The sequence below is a fragment of the Rhinichthys klamathensis genome, unplaced genomic scaffold (genome assembly GCF_029890125.1).
Source record: "Rhinichthys klamathensis goyatoka isolate OS25496 unplaced genomic scaffold, OSU_Roscu_1.1 h1tg000545l_1, whole genome shotgun sequence".
Taxonomy (NCBI): Eukaryota; Metazoa; Chordata; class Actinopteri; order Cypriniformes; family Leuciscidae; genus Rhinichthys; species Rhinichthys klamathensis.
Genome location: NW_026607017.1, coordinates 417,428 through 432,500, shown reverse-complemented (window position 1 = coordinate 432,500; position 15,073 = coordinate 417,428). Strand labels below are relative to the sequence as shown.

At 40.4% G+C, this 15,073-nt stretch overlaps 1 protein-coding gene and 2 long non-coding RNA genes across 9 annotated transcripts in view; 1 reads left to right on the top strand and 2 right to left on the bottom strand.

Moving 5' to 3' along the window:
- wdr1 (WD repeat domain 1) overlaps positions 1-4,523 on the top strand; it is a 40,585-nt gene extending 36,062 nt beyond the window's left edge. For both annotated transcript variants that reach the window (XM_056238808.1, XM_056238809.1), the window contains exons 13-15: positions 133-306; positions 1,421-1,565; positions 4,080-4,523. In XM_056238808.1, the coding sequence (XP_056094783.1) occupies positions 133-306; positions 1,421-1,565; positions 4,080-4,186 (426 nt within the window). In that variant the 3' untranslated portion in view covers positions 4,187-4,523. The remainder of the gene's footprint in view (positions 1-132; positions 307-1,420; positions 1,566-4,079) is intronic.
- Positions 300-1,264, bottom strand: LOC130073429 (uncharacterized). 6 transcript variants are annotated; one of them, XR_008804351.1, is made up of 5 exons: positions 1,198-1,264; positions 853-935; positions 624-812; positions 445-568; positions 300-378 (listed from the first exon to the last, which is right to left on the bottom strand). It is a non-coding gene; the product is annotated as an uncharacterized LOC130073429 (long non-coding RNA). The 6 variants fall into 6 exon arrangements; XR_008804352.1 differs by having other exon boundaries at positions 632-812; XR_008804348.1 differs by having other exon boundaries at positions 638-812.
- Positions 4,524-9,237: 4,714 nt separating the features above from the next.
- LOC130073431 (uncharacterized) lies at positions 9,238-9,964 on the bottom strand. The gene is made up of 3 exons (XR_008804356.1): positions 9,785-9,964; positions 9,603-9,676; positions 9,238-9,500 (listed from the first exon to the last, which is right to left on the bottom strand). It is a non-coding gene; the product is annotated as an uncharacterized LOC130073431 (long non-coding RNA).
- Between the last annotated feature and the right edge of the window lie 5,109 nt (positions 9,965-15,073).

Here is a 15,073-nt window from a genome sequence, read left to right as displayed (position 1 = left end):
ACACTCTACATTCATAGCAGGATTCGAGTCCAGAATTGGAATGTGTTTCCGACTCCCAACCCTAGAGCGCTGTGCTGAGCCGGGTCAGATCGGGCGAGTTCTGATGGTGTGTGTGTGTGTGTGTGTGTGCAGGACGGGAAGGTGCGCCTGTACTCTGTCCAGGGAAACACCCTGAAGCATGATGGGAAGGTGCTGGAGGTCCAGGGGCCCGTGACGGACATGTGCTACTCGAAGGACGGGGCGTTCCTGGCCGTGACGGATGAGAAGAAGGTCGTCACTGTCTTCACCGTCGCAGACGGATACACGGTACACTCCTCTCTCACACACACACACACACACACACACACACACACACATCTGCGACGGATACACGGTACACTCCTCTCACACACACACACACACACACACACACACACACACACACACACACACATACATAGACACATACACACACACACACACACACACACATCTGCGACGGATACACGGTACACTCCTCTCACACACACACACACACACACACACACATCTGCGACGGATACACGGTACACTCCTCTCTCACACACATCTGCGACGGATACACGGTACACTCCTCTCACACACACACATACATAGACACATACACACACACACACACACACACACACACACATCTGCGACGGATACACGATACACTCCTCTCACACACACACACACACACACACACACACACATCTGCGACGGATACACGGTACACTCCTCTCTCACACACACACACACACACACACACACACACACACACACACACACATCTGCGACGGATACACGGTACACTCCTCTCACACACACACACACACACACATACATAGACACATACACACACACACACACACACACACATCTGCGACGGATACACGGTACACTCCTCTCTCACACACACACACACACACACACGTCTGGTCCACCATCTTTGTGGGGACTCTCCATAGACGTAATGGTTTTTATACTGTACTATATTCTGTCCCCTTACACTAACCCGACCCCTAAACCTACCCATCACACACACACACACACACTAACCCTACCCCTAAACCTACCCAACACAGAAGACTTTCTGCTCTTTTACATGTTCTAAAAAACATCATTAAGTATGTTCATTAATCAATTTCCCTTGTGGGGACCATTGGCTAGTCCTCACAATGTAATAAAAACAAGCACATCAGCGACGGATACACTGTACACTCCTCTCTCACACACGCTCACTCACTCACACACACACACACACACACACACACACACACACTAACTCACACACACACGTTTTACTTTTTTCTGAGACACACACTTGTGTCCACTGTGGAGCTGTGTGTCGCTGCTGTGCTGGGCGCTCGAGGGTCCGTCTTCAGCTCACTGGTGTGAGTGTAAGCTGTGTGTGTTGCAGGAGAAGAGCGAGTTCTACGGCCACCATGCGAAGGTGGTGTGTGTGTCCTGGTCCCCTGATAACGAGCACTTGGCCACGGGCGGGATGGACATGATGGTGTACGTGTGGACCGTCAGCGACCCCGACAAGAGGATCAAGCTCCCAGGTACTCTCCGCCTCCTCATTCATGCAGCGCAGTGTGTACATTATACATACTGTATAAAGAATCTTCAATCAGTCCCTCCAGAAAAACGCGATTATGCGATCGCTGAATTCAATGCATAATCAGCCAAAGTCCGCATATTTATGCGGGGGTCGCATTTTTTCAAATACTCCGCAATTTCGCCGCATAATTTGCTGATTTCCGCGCAAAATATCCGGGGCTTGCATGATTTCATAATCCCCGCATTTTTTTCGCAAAAAAGTCACATATATCTTAGCAGAAAGTTGGAAAATGTTGCGTTTGCTTCAGGGGACGTTATGAAGTGACGTAATTACGCGACGTGAACATCATTGAAAAGCTGTAAAACAGGAGCACACTTTATTTTTAAATATTTCATTTATTCATTTTTACTGAAGTTGTAGCATATTCCTCTAGTAAAGCTACAGAACTTGTTTGACTCAGCAATGTTTTGTAAGTTTGATGTGTTTATTAAGGTCTTGTAAAGCGTTGTGTCGGGAAGAAAAATAGGGATAGCTCACAGCTGGAGTTATTGCAGAGGCCAGACAGACTCACGGAGGCAACTCGCACTTTATTCCACAATCGAACTCGTAACTGTCTGTCACACGTTCTACCGTCCACAGCGTTACTTAATTAACAAAATAAGATAAAAGAAGTAGCATCAAACAGAAATAACCCGCACACATGGGGTGTTTGAGGCGCACATACAATATAATAACGTTACTGCAGACAGTTCAACAGGGAGCGCGCAGCTCTTAAAGGGGCCACACCTTATTTCCACTCGTTACAGTCTGAAATAAAACAAGATGAGAAATTAAATATTTCCAGCACTTTCTGTGATGTAGTGCTTGCTTATCATAGGAGTAATAAGAAATAGCTCTTTACATTAAGGTAGTAGCCTAGTGAGAACAGGGTGTTGGGGGAATCACTTTTTTTTCTCTTTTTCATCAAACGTCAGTTTTTGCAAGTTCCCGCAATTTTTGCAAGTTCCCGCAATTTCATCGCAAAAAATTGCATAAATATCCCGCATATTCCATCGCATTTTTAAAGAAAACGGTCCGCGTAATCAAGGATTTTTGCCCGCAACAATCACAAAAAAACTCTGCGTTTTTGTGGAAGGACTGTTCAATACGCCATTTCTACATCATTACGCTATTTCTACATTGCGTTATTTCTACATCATTTCTACGTCATTACGCTATTTCTACATCATTACGCTATTTCTACATCATTGCGCTATTTCTACATTGCGTTATTTCTACATCATTTCTACATCATTGCGCTATTTCTACATCATTGCGCTATTTCTACATCATTACGCTATTTCTACATCATTACGCTATTTCTACGTCATTACGCTATTTCTACATCATTACGCTATTTCTATGTTATTACGCTATTTCTACATTGCGCTATTTCTACATTACGATATTTCTACATCATTGCGCTATTTCTACATCATTACGCTATTTCTACGTCGTTACGCTATTTCTACGTCGTTACGCTATTTGTACATCATTACGCTATTTCTACGTCATTACGCTATTTCTACGTCGTTACGCTATTTGTACATCATTGCGCTATTTCTACATCATTACGCTATTTCTACGTCATTACGCTATTTCTACGTCGTTACGCTATTTGTACATTACGCTATTTCTACGTCATTACGCTATTTCTACGTCGTTACGCTATTTGTACATCACGCTATTTCTACGTCATTACGCTATTTCTACGTCATTGCGCTATTTCTACGTCGTTACGCTATTTCTACATCATTACGCTATTTCTACATTTCTACGTCATTACGCTATTTCTACATCATTACGCTATTTCTTCATCATTGCGTTATTTCTACATTGCGTTATTTCTACATCATTTCTACGTCATTACGCTATTTCTACATCATTACGCTATTTCTACATCATTTGCGCTATTTCTACATTGCGTTATTTCTACATCATTTCTACATCATTGCGCTATTTCTACATCATTACGCTATTTCTACATCATTACGCTATTTTTACATCATTACGCTATTTCTACATCATTACGCTATTTCTACATCATTGCGCTATTTCTACATTGCGCTATTTCTACATTGCGCTATTTCTACATTGCGCTATTTCTACATTGCGCTATTTCTACATTGCGCTATTTCTACATTGCGCTATTTCTACATTGCGCTATTTCTACATTGCGCTATTTCTACATCGTTACGCTATTTCTGTCATTGCGCTATTTCTACATTGCGCTATTTCTATGTCATTGCGCTATTTCTACATTGCGCTATTTCTATGTCATTGCGCTATTTCTGCATCATTACGCTATTTCTACATTGCGCTAATTCTACATTACGCTATTTCTACATCATTAGACCTTAGTTGACTTTAGACATTTGGTTGCATGTAAACGTAGCCACTGAGATGGACTTCAGGGAATGACCCTTGTGTGTGTGTGTGTGTGTGTGTGTGTGTGTGTGTGTGTGTGTGTTTGCAGACACCCATCGGCTGCATCACGTCAGTGGTCTGGCCTGGCTGAACGCCAACACACTCGTCACGACGTCTCACGACGCCTGCATCAAACAGTGGACTCTGAAGATCTGAGACTCAGACCAACACAACACACTCTCGCTCTCGCTGTCTTTCTGTCGCTCGTCCTCTTTTCCTCCGTCTGTTCATCACTGCTGCTCTCGCGTCTCCGGCGGGTCCGTGCGGAAGCGCATTCACACCACATCTGGAACTGGGGTTATAAAGTTGAAATTGTAATATACTTATAATAAAATATAACAAAATATTATGTAGAAATTGACAAGTCTAGATTATTACATACTAAGATGAAATTGCTATGAAGTTGAAAATGGCTTAAAGTCATAATTATGTTTATAAAATTTTGACCTATGTCATAATTGACTTAGTCGGAATTGCCTTAAGTCATAATTACGACATTTGTAAATTTTGACTTAAGTTGAAATATAAAATACTAAATTGAAATTGTGTAGAAATACAGGTGAAATTGACTTAAGTCATAATTATATGTCGATTTCATCTTTGTCAATGTCAACTTTGTCAATTTCGATTTAACGTGAATTACAACTTTGTCAATTTCAACTTTTTGTCAGTTTCGATTTAACGTCAATTTCTACATAATTTCAACTTAGTATATCATATTTCAACTTGGGTCATAATTATGACTTTTAAGTCAAAATTGGCATACTAAGTCGAAATTTACACTGACTTAAAAAGTCAAAACTGACTTGACTTCATAATTATATCAAAAAGTCTAAATTGACATACTAAGACGAAATTTATATGTGTGTCGAAATTGACCAAGTCATACTATGACTGTCATAATTATGACAATTGCAATTGATTTGAAATGCTGAAACTGACTGGTCTAAATTGACACCTAGTGGAAATGTACATACTCAATCGAGTTAAAGTGCTGAATTAAAAAGTCATAATTATGACATTTTTATCTTTTGTTATGAGTTGTAATGTCATAATTCTGATTCTGTTGTGGTGTAAACGGGCTTCCGTGGGAGATCAGCAATAGAACAGACATCAAACACTTGACCTTCCAGAACAAAACATGTGACCAGAGTCTGTGTCATGTGACATTCCAGAGGCAGGGGTCAGAGTTCACGAGGTGCGCCTGAACCCTGATGTGGCCTGAGAAGAGAACGTTAGGGAGCAATAATCAAACCAATAGCAGATCGTCTCTGTGTGTGTGTGTGTGTGTGTGTGTGTGAGAGAGAGAGAGAGAGAGAGAGAGAGAGCTCGTGCGACAGTATTTCGCTCTCTTCTAACCCTCCCGTGATGTTTATTTTCTGTGTTTTTGTTGGATGTCTCTGGTTCATTTTTCATTGGGTGGATGTGATTCATAATTATATTAATAATGATAATAAAACACTTTTTATGCAATTTTCCCTGTCAAGTTTCTGTCTTAAAACTGATTCACAGACAGTCACACACACTAAAAAACAAGTGCAGGTCATGTTTTCTCCTCAGTATTTTTGTCTTTTTTTCCCAGTACGAATATCTAAACCAGGGTTCTCAAGTCTCACGCATTGGCCGTGAGACACACGCAATTCAACCAGTTCACACGCTCACACGCCACACCGTGTATATCTCACTAGTAGGGTAGGAAGGGGGGGTTCACCTGCACCGAAAGATATATTTTTTTAACCTAGTTTTTTGTAATCCTTAAGGTGTCTAGAAAAGGAATTTTGATGTTCCCCACGCCAATTATTGTCCCATATGTGATTTTTTGTATCATCTTTAGTGTCCGTGCTTGAATTTCGGCTGCGGAAAATGAAAACTTAAAATCTACATAGAATCTGAACAATACATCCTACAGACACAATCTACCCCATTTTCTCTTCGTCTTTGCATGAGGAATTGATAGATATGACAGACTGATCTCATGAAATGGCGTATGTATGACACGCCAATTCGTATTTCCATTTTTGGCGTGCTATCAACACGCATAATCGCTTTTCAGCGTGTTTATCAACGCCTTTGACTAAACGTTATATTACTGTATAATGTATATATAAATATATGACCTACCCCAACCCCGTCCCTAAACCTACCCGTCACTGGGGTTAATACCATTTATGAGTCTTCTCCTACCATCCTAGGAAAAGAAATATCGCTCCACAGATGTAGATATAGATTTTGCTTCGTTTCGCTCGGACATTTAACGGCGTACACATACACGCGGAATCACTCGGACATTCAATGGCGTAGACATACACGCAAAAGATTTCGGCGTGGACATACACGCGGATAGCTCAAAATGCGTATAGATAACACGCCACTTGAATTGAAAGTGGCGTGTATGTTTACGCAAAGTCATGATGTCATGTTGGATATGAGGATTGTCATGATTAGATGATGTATAGTGCATACAAACTCAAATAAACACCAAAAAATGTACAAAAAAATGGTAACTTGGACCACTGGAACTCCTCCCCTATGGACCCCATTGATATATGTATTCTAACTTTTGTTTTTTTACAGTCTTTAAAGTCCCTGTAAAGTCAAAATTAAGTATGTGTTTTGAGTTTGTCACACCACAGAAAAATGTGTTATTAGCCACCCAGCCAAATTTGAATGATAAAAAAAGCCAGCAAGTACATAAAATAAGCTATCAAAATCTTGAAAAAATGAGCAGTAATCTCTGCTCTCAAACGCTGGGGGCGTGTCCACTGGCTGCGCTGAAACCACTCGCGGGAAAACTGCCGTCGTCGACTCGCCACACTCAACTCTACAGCCGGAATGGATGCTCGCACGGTGGGCACGCACTGCCGATGATGGCACCAGTTGTCGGCGCGACGGGAGGATGAAGGCTGAGGCGGGAGTCGGTTCGGCCCCATTCACCAGTAACAGCGGATTATCAGTGAATCCCAGACAGTTATCTCCGACGAAAGTTTATAAAACTATCCCGTGTAAAATGATTACTTACCAGGCGCGGATTTATGGGCGGGCCTGGGTGGGCACGTGCCCACCCAGATTGACAGGTGGCCCACCCAATCAGATTCATAAAAACAATTAATTTTAATAATATTGATGAATTAAGTTTGGCCATATACGACCCGCCGAACACTTTATATGATATACGACAAGCGCTGAGCGCGTCCATCTCTGGCTCAGCGCCAGCCAACGCGCGAACGCACAGTTTGAATCTGGCAGTTATGTCATTTCACTGTACTGTATTTTGTCCAGACTTTGAAACCCTTGCAAGGAGAGGCGACGAGGCTCATTGTTCACATGAACACCATGTCTTGGAAAGACAAAGACTAAGGGCCCGTTCACATATCGCGTCTTTTGCGCGCTCAAGTTTGTTATTTCAAATGTAGGCCTACAGATGTTACAAATGTTATTTCCATTCATAATGGAAAGAACGTGGTCAGGCGTCTGATTGACTCGTCAAACGCGTGCGTTTCGACAGCCAAGGGACGCACGATTTGCATTAAAAGCGTGCGTTCTTAATGTGCGCTTTGTCCCAGATAGCAATGAGTCGGCGGACCACCGTCGGCTCTCCGGCGGCAGTAGAAGCGTCAGAATGGCGACATCGCAAACACGTTGGACGGCGCACCGCCGGCGGCAGCCGCTTTTTAAAAGCGGCAGCCGCCTTCCTACCGCCTTCGTTAAGCGGCCGGCCCGCGGGCCAACCGCCGTTCCGCCGCCTTTATATTGAAGGCCGTCCTTCCGCGGCCCGCCGGAGGCAAACGCTGTTTTCGAGCGCTCTGCCGCCGCTTATTCTGGCTATATATATATATTTTTTATTTATAGCATGCAGTTTATCAAGAATAATGATTGCTCAAACCAGACAAATTTACAATTGGCATTTTTATTCCACATTTCAAAGTACAGTAACTGTCATTTAAACAAGATGTTTCAGATAACTGAAAGATAACAGAAAAATAAATAAATCAATATACTAACATGCAGGTTTCCAATTCAATTTTGGTTAAACAGCCTTACAAGCAAATTACAACACTTACAATAAGTGTTCATATAAAAAGGACAGGTCTAGGGTAAAAAATTACCAGTAAACATTATGACAAGTAAAGAGGATATTTGATACCAAATAATGTGCAAGATACCAAATAAATAAAAGTATAACTACATTTACAAGCCATTTCTAACAATATGATAAGTGGTAGTAATTTATAGTAAAGCTCTGGAGTAGAACAGGCCATTGTAACGGCAATGCTGACCTGTGGCACAAGGATTTACAAGCTTTATTTGAAAAAGAAAAAAAGAAAGTAATTTCCACAGTGAGTGAGTGTAGTCTGACACTTCTGACTTCTTTAGGGGTCTTGATTCTACTGACTGCAAGATAAAGAAAGGATTCCAGTTGTCAGTGATTCTGGGGTGTCAGTAGTCAGTCTAGTTTTAAGTGGTCGGCTGTGGGTCCCTCTCAGCTGTGCGGCGCCTTTTTCTGCCTTCACGGTCAGATGCTCCTTTCAGGTAACGCGTAACGTTAACCTGGACCGCCTCATCAGTGCATCCTGGGTTGCCGGGTCCTTCCGGATGGCTAATATAGAAAATACAGATCTGTCATTTAATTTGAATTGCATGAGGACAACAGGACATACACATCTACTTAAATCTAAAAAAAATATCCAACTTACTTTGAACAATGGTCTTCAGGAACATGTCTCTAAAACATGCTTTATCCTCTACACCAAGCTGAAAATCCAAAAAAGTGTTACAAATTACATTTCTCTGAAGCTTCTCATAAATAAATAAAAAATGTGAAAGGCTAAGGATTTAGACTGTAATATATGCAGTATACAATCTTAAATTTTACTTTATATCTAGGTCTACTACATGTACAGGTAGCCCCAGTGGGAATTAAACCTACAACCACAGGTGCTGTTTGCAAGTTGTACCTAATTGCTCAGTGCAAGCAAACGTCTTCAACATTGTTTGTTTAACTTGCTTCACCTGCTCTTGAAGTAAGATTTTACAATTCGTATTTTTATATGTAATATTGTAGTGTTTATTATAAATGATTTATCTGTGCACTTCATTATTCTTTTAAAATTCATGTAGCCTTATAATCTTTAATCAAATACGTTACCCTTACCTCCCCCCTCGAAACGACTTCTCTTCTCTTCCGGTCATGTGCTATGGCGCGAGGGCGTGGCAACTCCCCTCAAACCGTGCTATGAGCAGAGATGGAGAACAGGAGCGCTAGAGTAAAACCCTGCCCTCCGTTCAATATACCGTTTCACTTTTAAATACGTCACAACACTGGAGAAAAGTCGTTTGTAACTTCCGGTTCATGCCGACTTCAAATAGAAGCAATAGTTTCCAAGACAAAAAAAACTTCACAAATAACATCACTTACTTGTACTCAAACTCTTGGCTCTGTGAAGTGGAGTCTGGATTACTGGGGAGAAACCTGGTTGCGAGAAAGAGGAAACAGAAATTTGAAAATCTAGCAAATGGTATAGTTTAGTGGCAGGATCACAAATCCAGCATCACAGCAATAGATTTTACATACCAGTTCAGCATTTTCCTGGTTTTCTGGAATCGATGCATCTTTCTAGAGTTTTTTTTCTTGAGACTTCCAAGATTCTAGAGTAGGGAATAATGAATGAAAGAGTCAGTTATCCACAATAAACAGAAAATAAATTACACAGATGAAATACAGGAAAATCAAATACACAAGTCAGACCCATTTACCTGCTCCCTTCATGAACTTAAAATGATGTTTCTCCCAGGTGCTGTGTGGAGGTGTGCAGAGGATGGCTAAATTGTTGCCTTCGTCTTTTTGCTGAGGTTAAATGGGGGCCAATGGCACATGCTCTCGCTGAGCCACTCTTGCGGAACCACTGCAAATGGCAGATCCTCCTCGTTGATAAACTGAACAATGTGAACCATCTAAAATAGAAGAACATTTTGCATAAAGTATACTTTTTGATTAATTTCCAGGCAAAATCAATAACATTAAAATGCTCACCCCTTCAAAAAACGAGTCATTTTCACAAGTGGATCGACAGAAAACCATGTTCAGACAAACACAATCATATATATATATATATATATATATATATATATATATATATATATATATATATATATATATATATATATATACATATACATAAATCGTTATTTTTGTAAGAAAACACCAAAAGTTAAACTTTCTAGATGTAAAGCTTTCTTTCTAGATGAAGCTTTGGCGATCTACTGTAGCTAGATACATTTCAACATGTCGAACATGCTTGAATTCAGTGAGTAAAAAAGGCGAAGCAGCATGTGTTAGCTAACACTGTAAGTTAATCTAGACTAGCAGCATGGTTGTCGAATCAAAGAAAACATCATTATGTTTAGTTAGAAAACAACACAAGTTATACTGATCAGTCTTTCTTGTCGTAAAGATTTTGCTAACGTTACCATTCCCACGTGGGCGGGAGAATTGTCCTTCAGGATTTGGTTACGTAAGTTAGTTAATTATTCGACTGACCAATACTATCTTAAACCACATACTGTAGTACTCACACTTGCATAAACATACGTAAATATAGTTAAAAGAAGAAAAGGAAAAAACTAACGCCCGGAAGAAACTAAGTAACGTTAGCCTAACTAACGTTAGCTATGTCAGAAACATGACGAAAACTTTGTAAACAAGGCTAACTTACTAGCTTGACTAGTAAGGCAAGAACATATTTGAAAAAGATGAACTAAAAATGTAAAAAATGAACATAATATTGCGTTACACAAAAAGGAAAAATGTACTTACTTTAAAGATCGTAGTCAATGACTAGATAGGATATCCTCTCCAAATACTGAAATCGTGTGACGAGTGGCCACTGTTGTGTTGGTAAATCTGCTTCCGTTTTTTAGGTACTGCCCCTCTCGGCCGGTGGAGGTACTTCTCTGTTTGTGCTTTAATACTTTCTTAAACATTTGTACAGATTGCAAAACTCGCAATTGCAAATTAATCCCTTACCTGTAAAAGGTAAAATAAATAAAAAAATCGAGCTTGTAAAAAAATGAAAGACATAAACGAAATTTCCTGGGGTGACAGAGAGACAAAATATTTCTAAATATTTCACTTTATCTTTCAGGTCAAAACAGGGATTTTCATGTTTATTATAAATATTACCATGGTTGCAAATTAATAAAAAAAAATCTAAAGCATACCCAAGCTTTTGGCCAAGTTGCAGATGTCTTTCACTGTTCACTGATTTCAGGCATTGGTGAAAAGTCTAACTTCATCCATTTATTCTGCTAAATTGTTCATACCATGAATGAAATATTTATTTTAAAACCTAATCAGAATCAGAAAGATATTTATTGCCAAGTAAGTTTTACAAAAGGAATTCTTTTTGGACTATTTGTGCATCTCAATTGTGCATAAATCAAAGAAATGTAAAGAATTGTCACCTTAAGTGAATAAAATAATTCTATATATTTTACATAGGCCTATCACTGAATCGCTTCAGAGTTTCAACGTAATTTAAATGTATTTTCCTAAACCTTATCATGGAATCAGACCGAGTCAAATCTGTTATAAACCCTAATGACTTTGGAGCAACAACAACAACAAAATTTGATATAATTCACATAATAATTATAATCGCTTTAAATGTGAAAGTTAAAATGCTGTCAGTTCCACTCATGCCAATGACATGGCTGGTCGATTTCAAAGCAGCTTGCCGCCAGCCGGCCGCGGTTCATTTAGACGGCGGCAACCGCCAGAGAGAATGAAGTCGGCGGCCCGGCGGCTGTTCGCCGGCGGCATCTCGCAAGAAATGGGAGTGACGTATTCGGCGGCAAACGTTTCATCTCCGCCAGCGGGGCGCACCTATAGCCGACAGTTTGGGGCCGGCGGCAAAAAGAAGCCGTGCCGATATTTTTTGCTATCTGGGGTGGTCACGGAAAACACGCGTCAGAAACACGCGGTTTTTGCATCAAAACGTGCGTCCTGGACGTGTGATCTGCTATTTAAATGAGATTGTTTCTGTCTGCAGGTGTTTATGCATCCGAAGTGTTTTTGTAACAAGAAAAGAAAAACAACTCTCGGTTTCACGTTCACTGTTTTTTTTATTTCAGCACCTCGGACAGACCCCTAATCGCTTCGTTCGAGACACATCTCGCAAATTTTCCAGTTGTAATTCTGGTAACACTTTACAATAAGGTTTCATACGTTATTTTTTATTATTTTTTTTATGCAAAAACCACGAGATTCTGACGCGCGTTTTCCGTGACCACAAAGTGCACGTTTAGAACGCGCGCTTTTATGACAAATCGCGCGTCCCGCTTGCTTTTGACGGGTCAGCTTTTGACTGACCAGGCGTTTATGAATACTTTTGCTTGCCATACGCAAGTGGTGCAGGCTGCAGCGCGCTCGTTTTTCTATGCCGCGACGAGATGAAAACATCTCACCTTTTCAGAGAGCGCCGCAAGCATGTCATGTGATGTGACAAAAACCAACCGTTCAGCTTCGGCCGTATTCAGTTTCCGTAACAACTTCGAAAGCTCGGCCAAACAGCTGATCATAGCTGTACAGTGCGGTTTTTATTTCTCATCGCCATAACTATCTAGTAGCTAATACAAAATCTAGAAACCCTAGATTCAGGCCCACCTCGACTTAACCCAGGCCCACCCATCTGTCACGTTCTGCATCTGCCACTGTTACTTACAGAGGCGGGTTTTGGCGGTGATCCTCAGCTCTCCATCAAGGTTGGCTCTTCACAAAATTAATCCACTTCTTCTTGATGTAATCGTTTTTCGGAAATTTAAACAAGGACACCGATCTGTTTTGTACGTGAACCGGTGATCGCATCCAGGTAGTACGCATTTCCGTGACGAAGGCATAGCTAGTAGCTAGCAATCTGTAGGCTGTGTTGTTACTAATAATAGTACTGACAGTAACTCGCGATTGAGCGGCAAACTGATGTGAATGTGCTCTATATAATATTGTTAGGAGCGGCCAGCCTCAGGGGCTCCAGTGCGTCATCAAGTAGGGGCGTGTCCAGGAGCTCAAGGGCTCCAGTGCGTCATCGAGCCCTGTTTTAGCCCCGCCCAGAAAATCCGGAAAATAGCAATGGTGAAAAACTGTTTAACGATCTAACTCCACAATTCAGTACTTCACAGTTCACAGTCTTTGTAATATGTTTTAGCAATACATTTCTAACATTTATAATGTGTTTAGAATTTTTTTTTTAAATTGCCTTTACAGGGACTTTAAGATGTCTAAGAAGCAAATGTTGATGATCCCCACCTGAAATATTAGGCTTGTTTGAGATGAGCAAAATCTGCGCAGAACCGATCACCGGTGATCAGCGCGAGATGCATGCCGGTTAGAAATGTGTCCGAGTGCGGTCCGCCTTGCTCTGATGTCATGCCGACGTATGTCAAAAAACTCTCGCGACCGCAAGGCGCACGTGTCGGATTCTGCAGTTGCTCTCCACCGACTGCGCTGATCAAAAGCACGATGGGAAACGACTTGCTGACGACACAGCTTAATGCTCATTGGTTTAAACAACCGTGATGTATTGTTCTCCTTTAAAATGTTTGATTTTAAAACTCTGATATCATGTTTTATGTGTATAAATTATCTGTGGATATCCCTAAACTCTCTGACAGTGCGATCTATGTGATGTAATTTTAAAAAATAAAAAATAAAAATAAAAACACATATCTGTATTAGGCTAAAGAAAAAATTATTCATAAACACGTAGGCCTATTTAAAATGGAATTAAATAAGTACTTTGGGTGTCTTGTTCATTATATTTATTTTCATATTCAAAGCAACAAAACTTATTACATCCAGTTTATTAGCAACACCGTGCACGAGTGTGAATCCCGTGAATCCCGCGATATCCGCCTTTGATCTCACAGGTGTCAGATCCACTGCGAGAAGAGCGATCTGTCCGGCTTGCCTGCGCTTTTTTCACTCCTCCTCTCACTGCAGCCGCCTACTCTCGACTACATTTCAGGCGAGGCAAGGCGCATCTCAAACAAGCCTACTGTCACATGTATGTCTTTTCTGGCTATATTGGTTGCCACCCTGGATATCCAAAAAAGAACATTTACATAGGCAGTCTGTTTTTTCTCCTTTAGTTTTTGATTTGATAGATCTCTTCCATTTTCCATAACTGGCTATATAAATTGTTGTTGAGCACATTACTGCTTGTTTCCTACGTCAATTGTAGCACATTAAAAATATAACGTAGATATTTTAAATAAATACATTTTAAGATACAATGTGTTCAAAAATATACATTAATTAAAAATCACATCGTGTAATCAGGATTCACTGGTAGTGTGAGGTTTATTTAACATACACTTTAACTACACATATAGCCTACATGATGCACCAACACACAATTAGAAATATCTTTCTTGAAGAGCATGTAGCATTATGGAAGCCCATATTAACTGGCAGATATTGGTCTCTCAAGGTTTCTGTTAAGTTAAATGTTGCTATGTCTTTTTCAGCTATTAAACTCTCAGAAGTGTTGAGGTTAACCCATTTCTTGGCACACTGAACAAAAGATGCCCAACTCATTTGAGAAAATAAGGTTATTGGGCTTTTTGCCTTAGAAGCAACATGTATACATCAGTTCATATTGTCACCAACCTGCTGTCAATCACATCCCGCTTTGTTGTTATGCGGTGTATGTAAATAAATTAGGTGATAAAAGAGGTCTTCTGACGGTAAGTGCACAATGTATAGTTATATGTATAGTATGTATAGTACACAATGTATTGTATAGTTCGTGTAGACAAAAAGCATATAAAGCCTATTTTAATAGGAGGATTTCGTTATCAAGAGAGCAACGTTACAATATCAACTATGCTGGTGGTCAGGGAGATGTGACAGGTTATCAAGGAGACGGGTGATTTGTTTACGTTTTCTGACTTTTTGCACTTTTTTTCTTTAGTAGTCCTACAAATGTGCATGCTAATCATCCTCAAAAAAGAGAAGGGAGATATCGATGGTGAGTCTGAAAAATATAG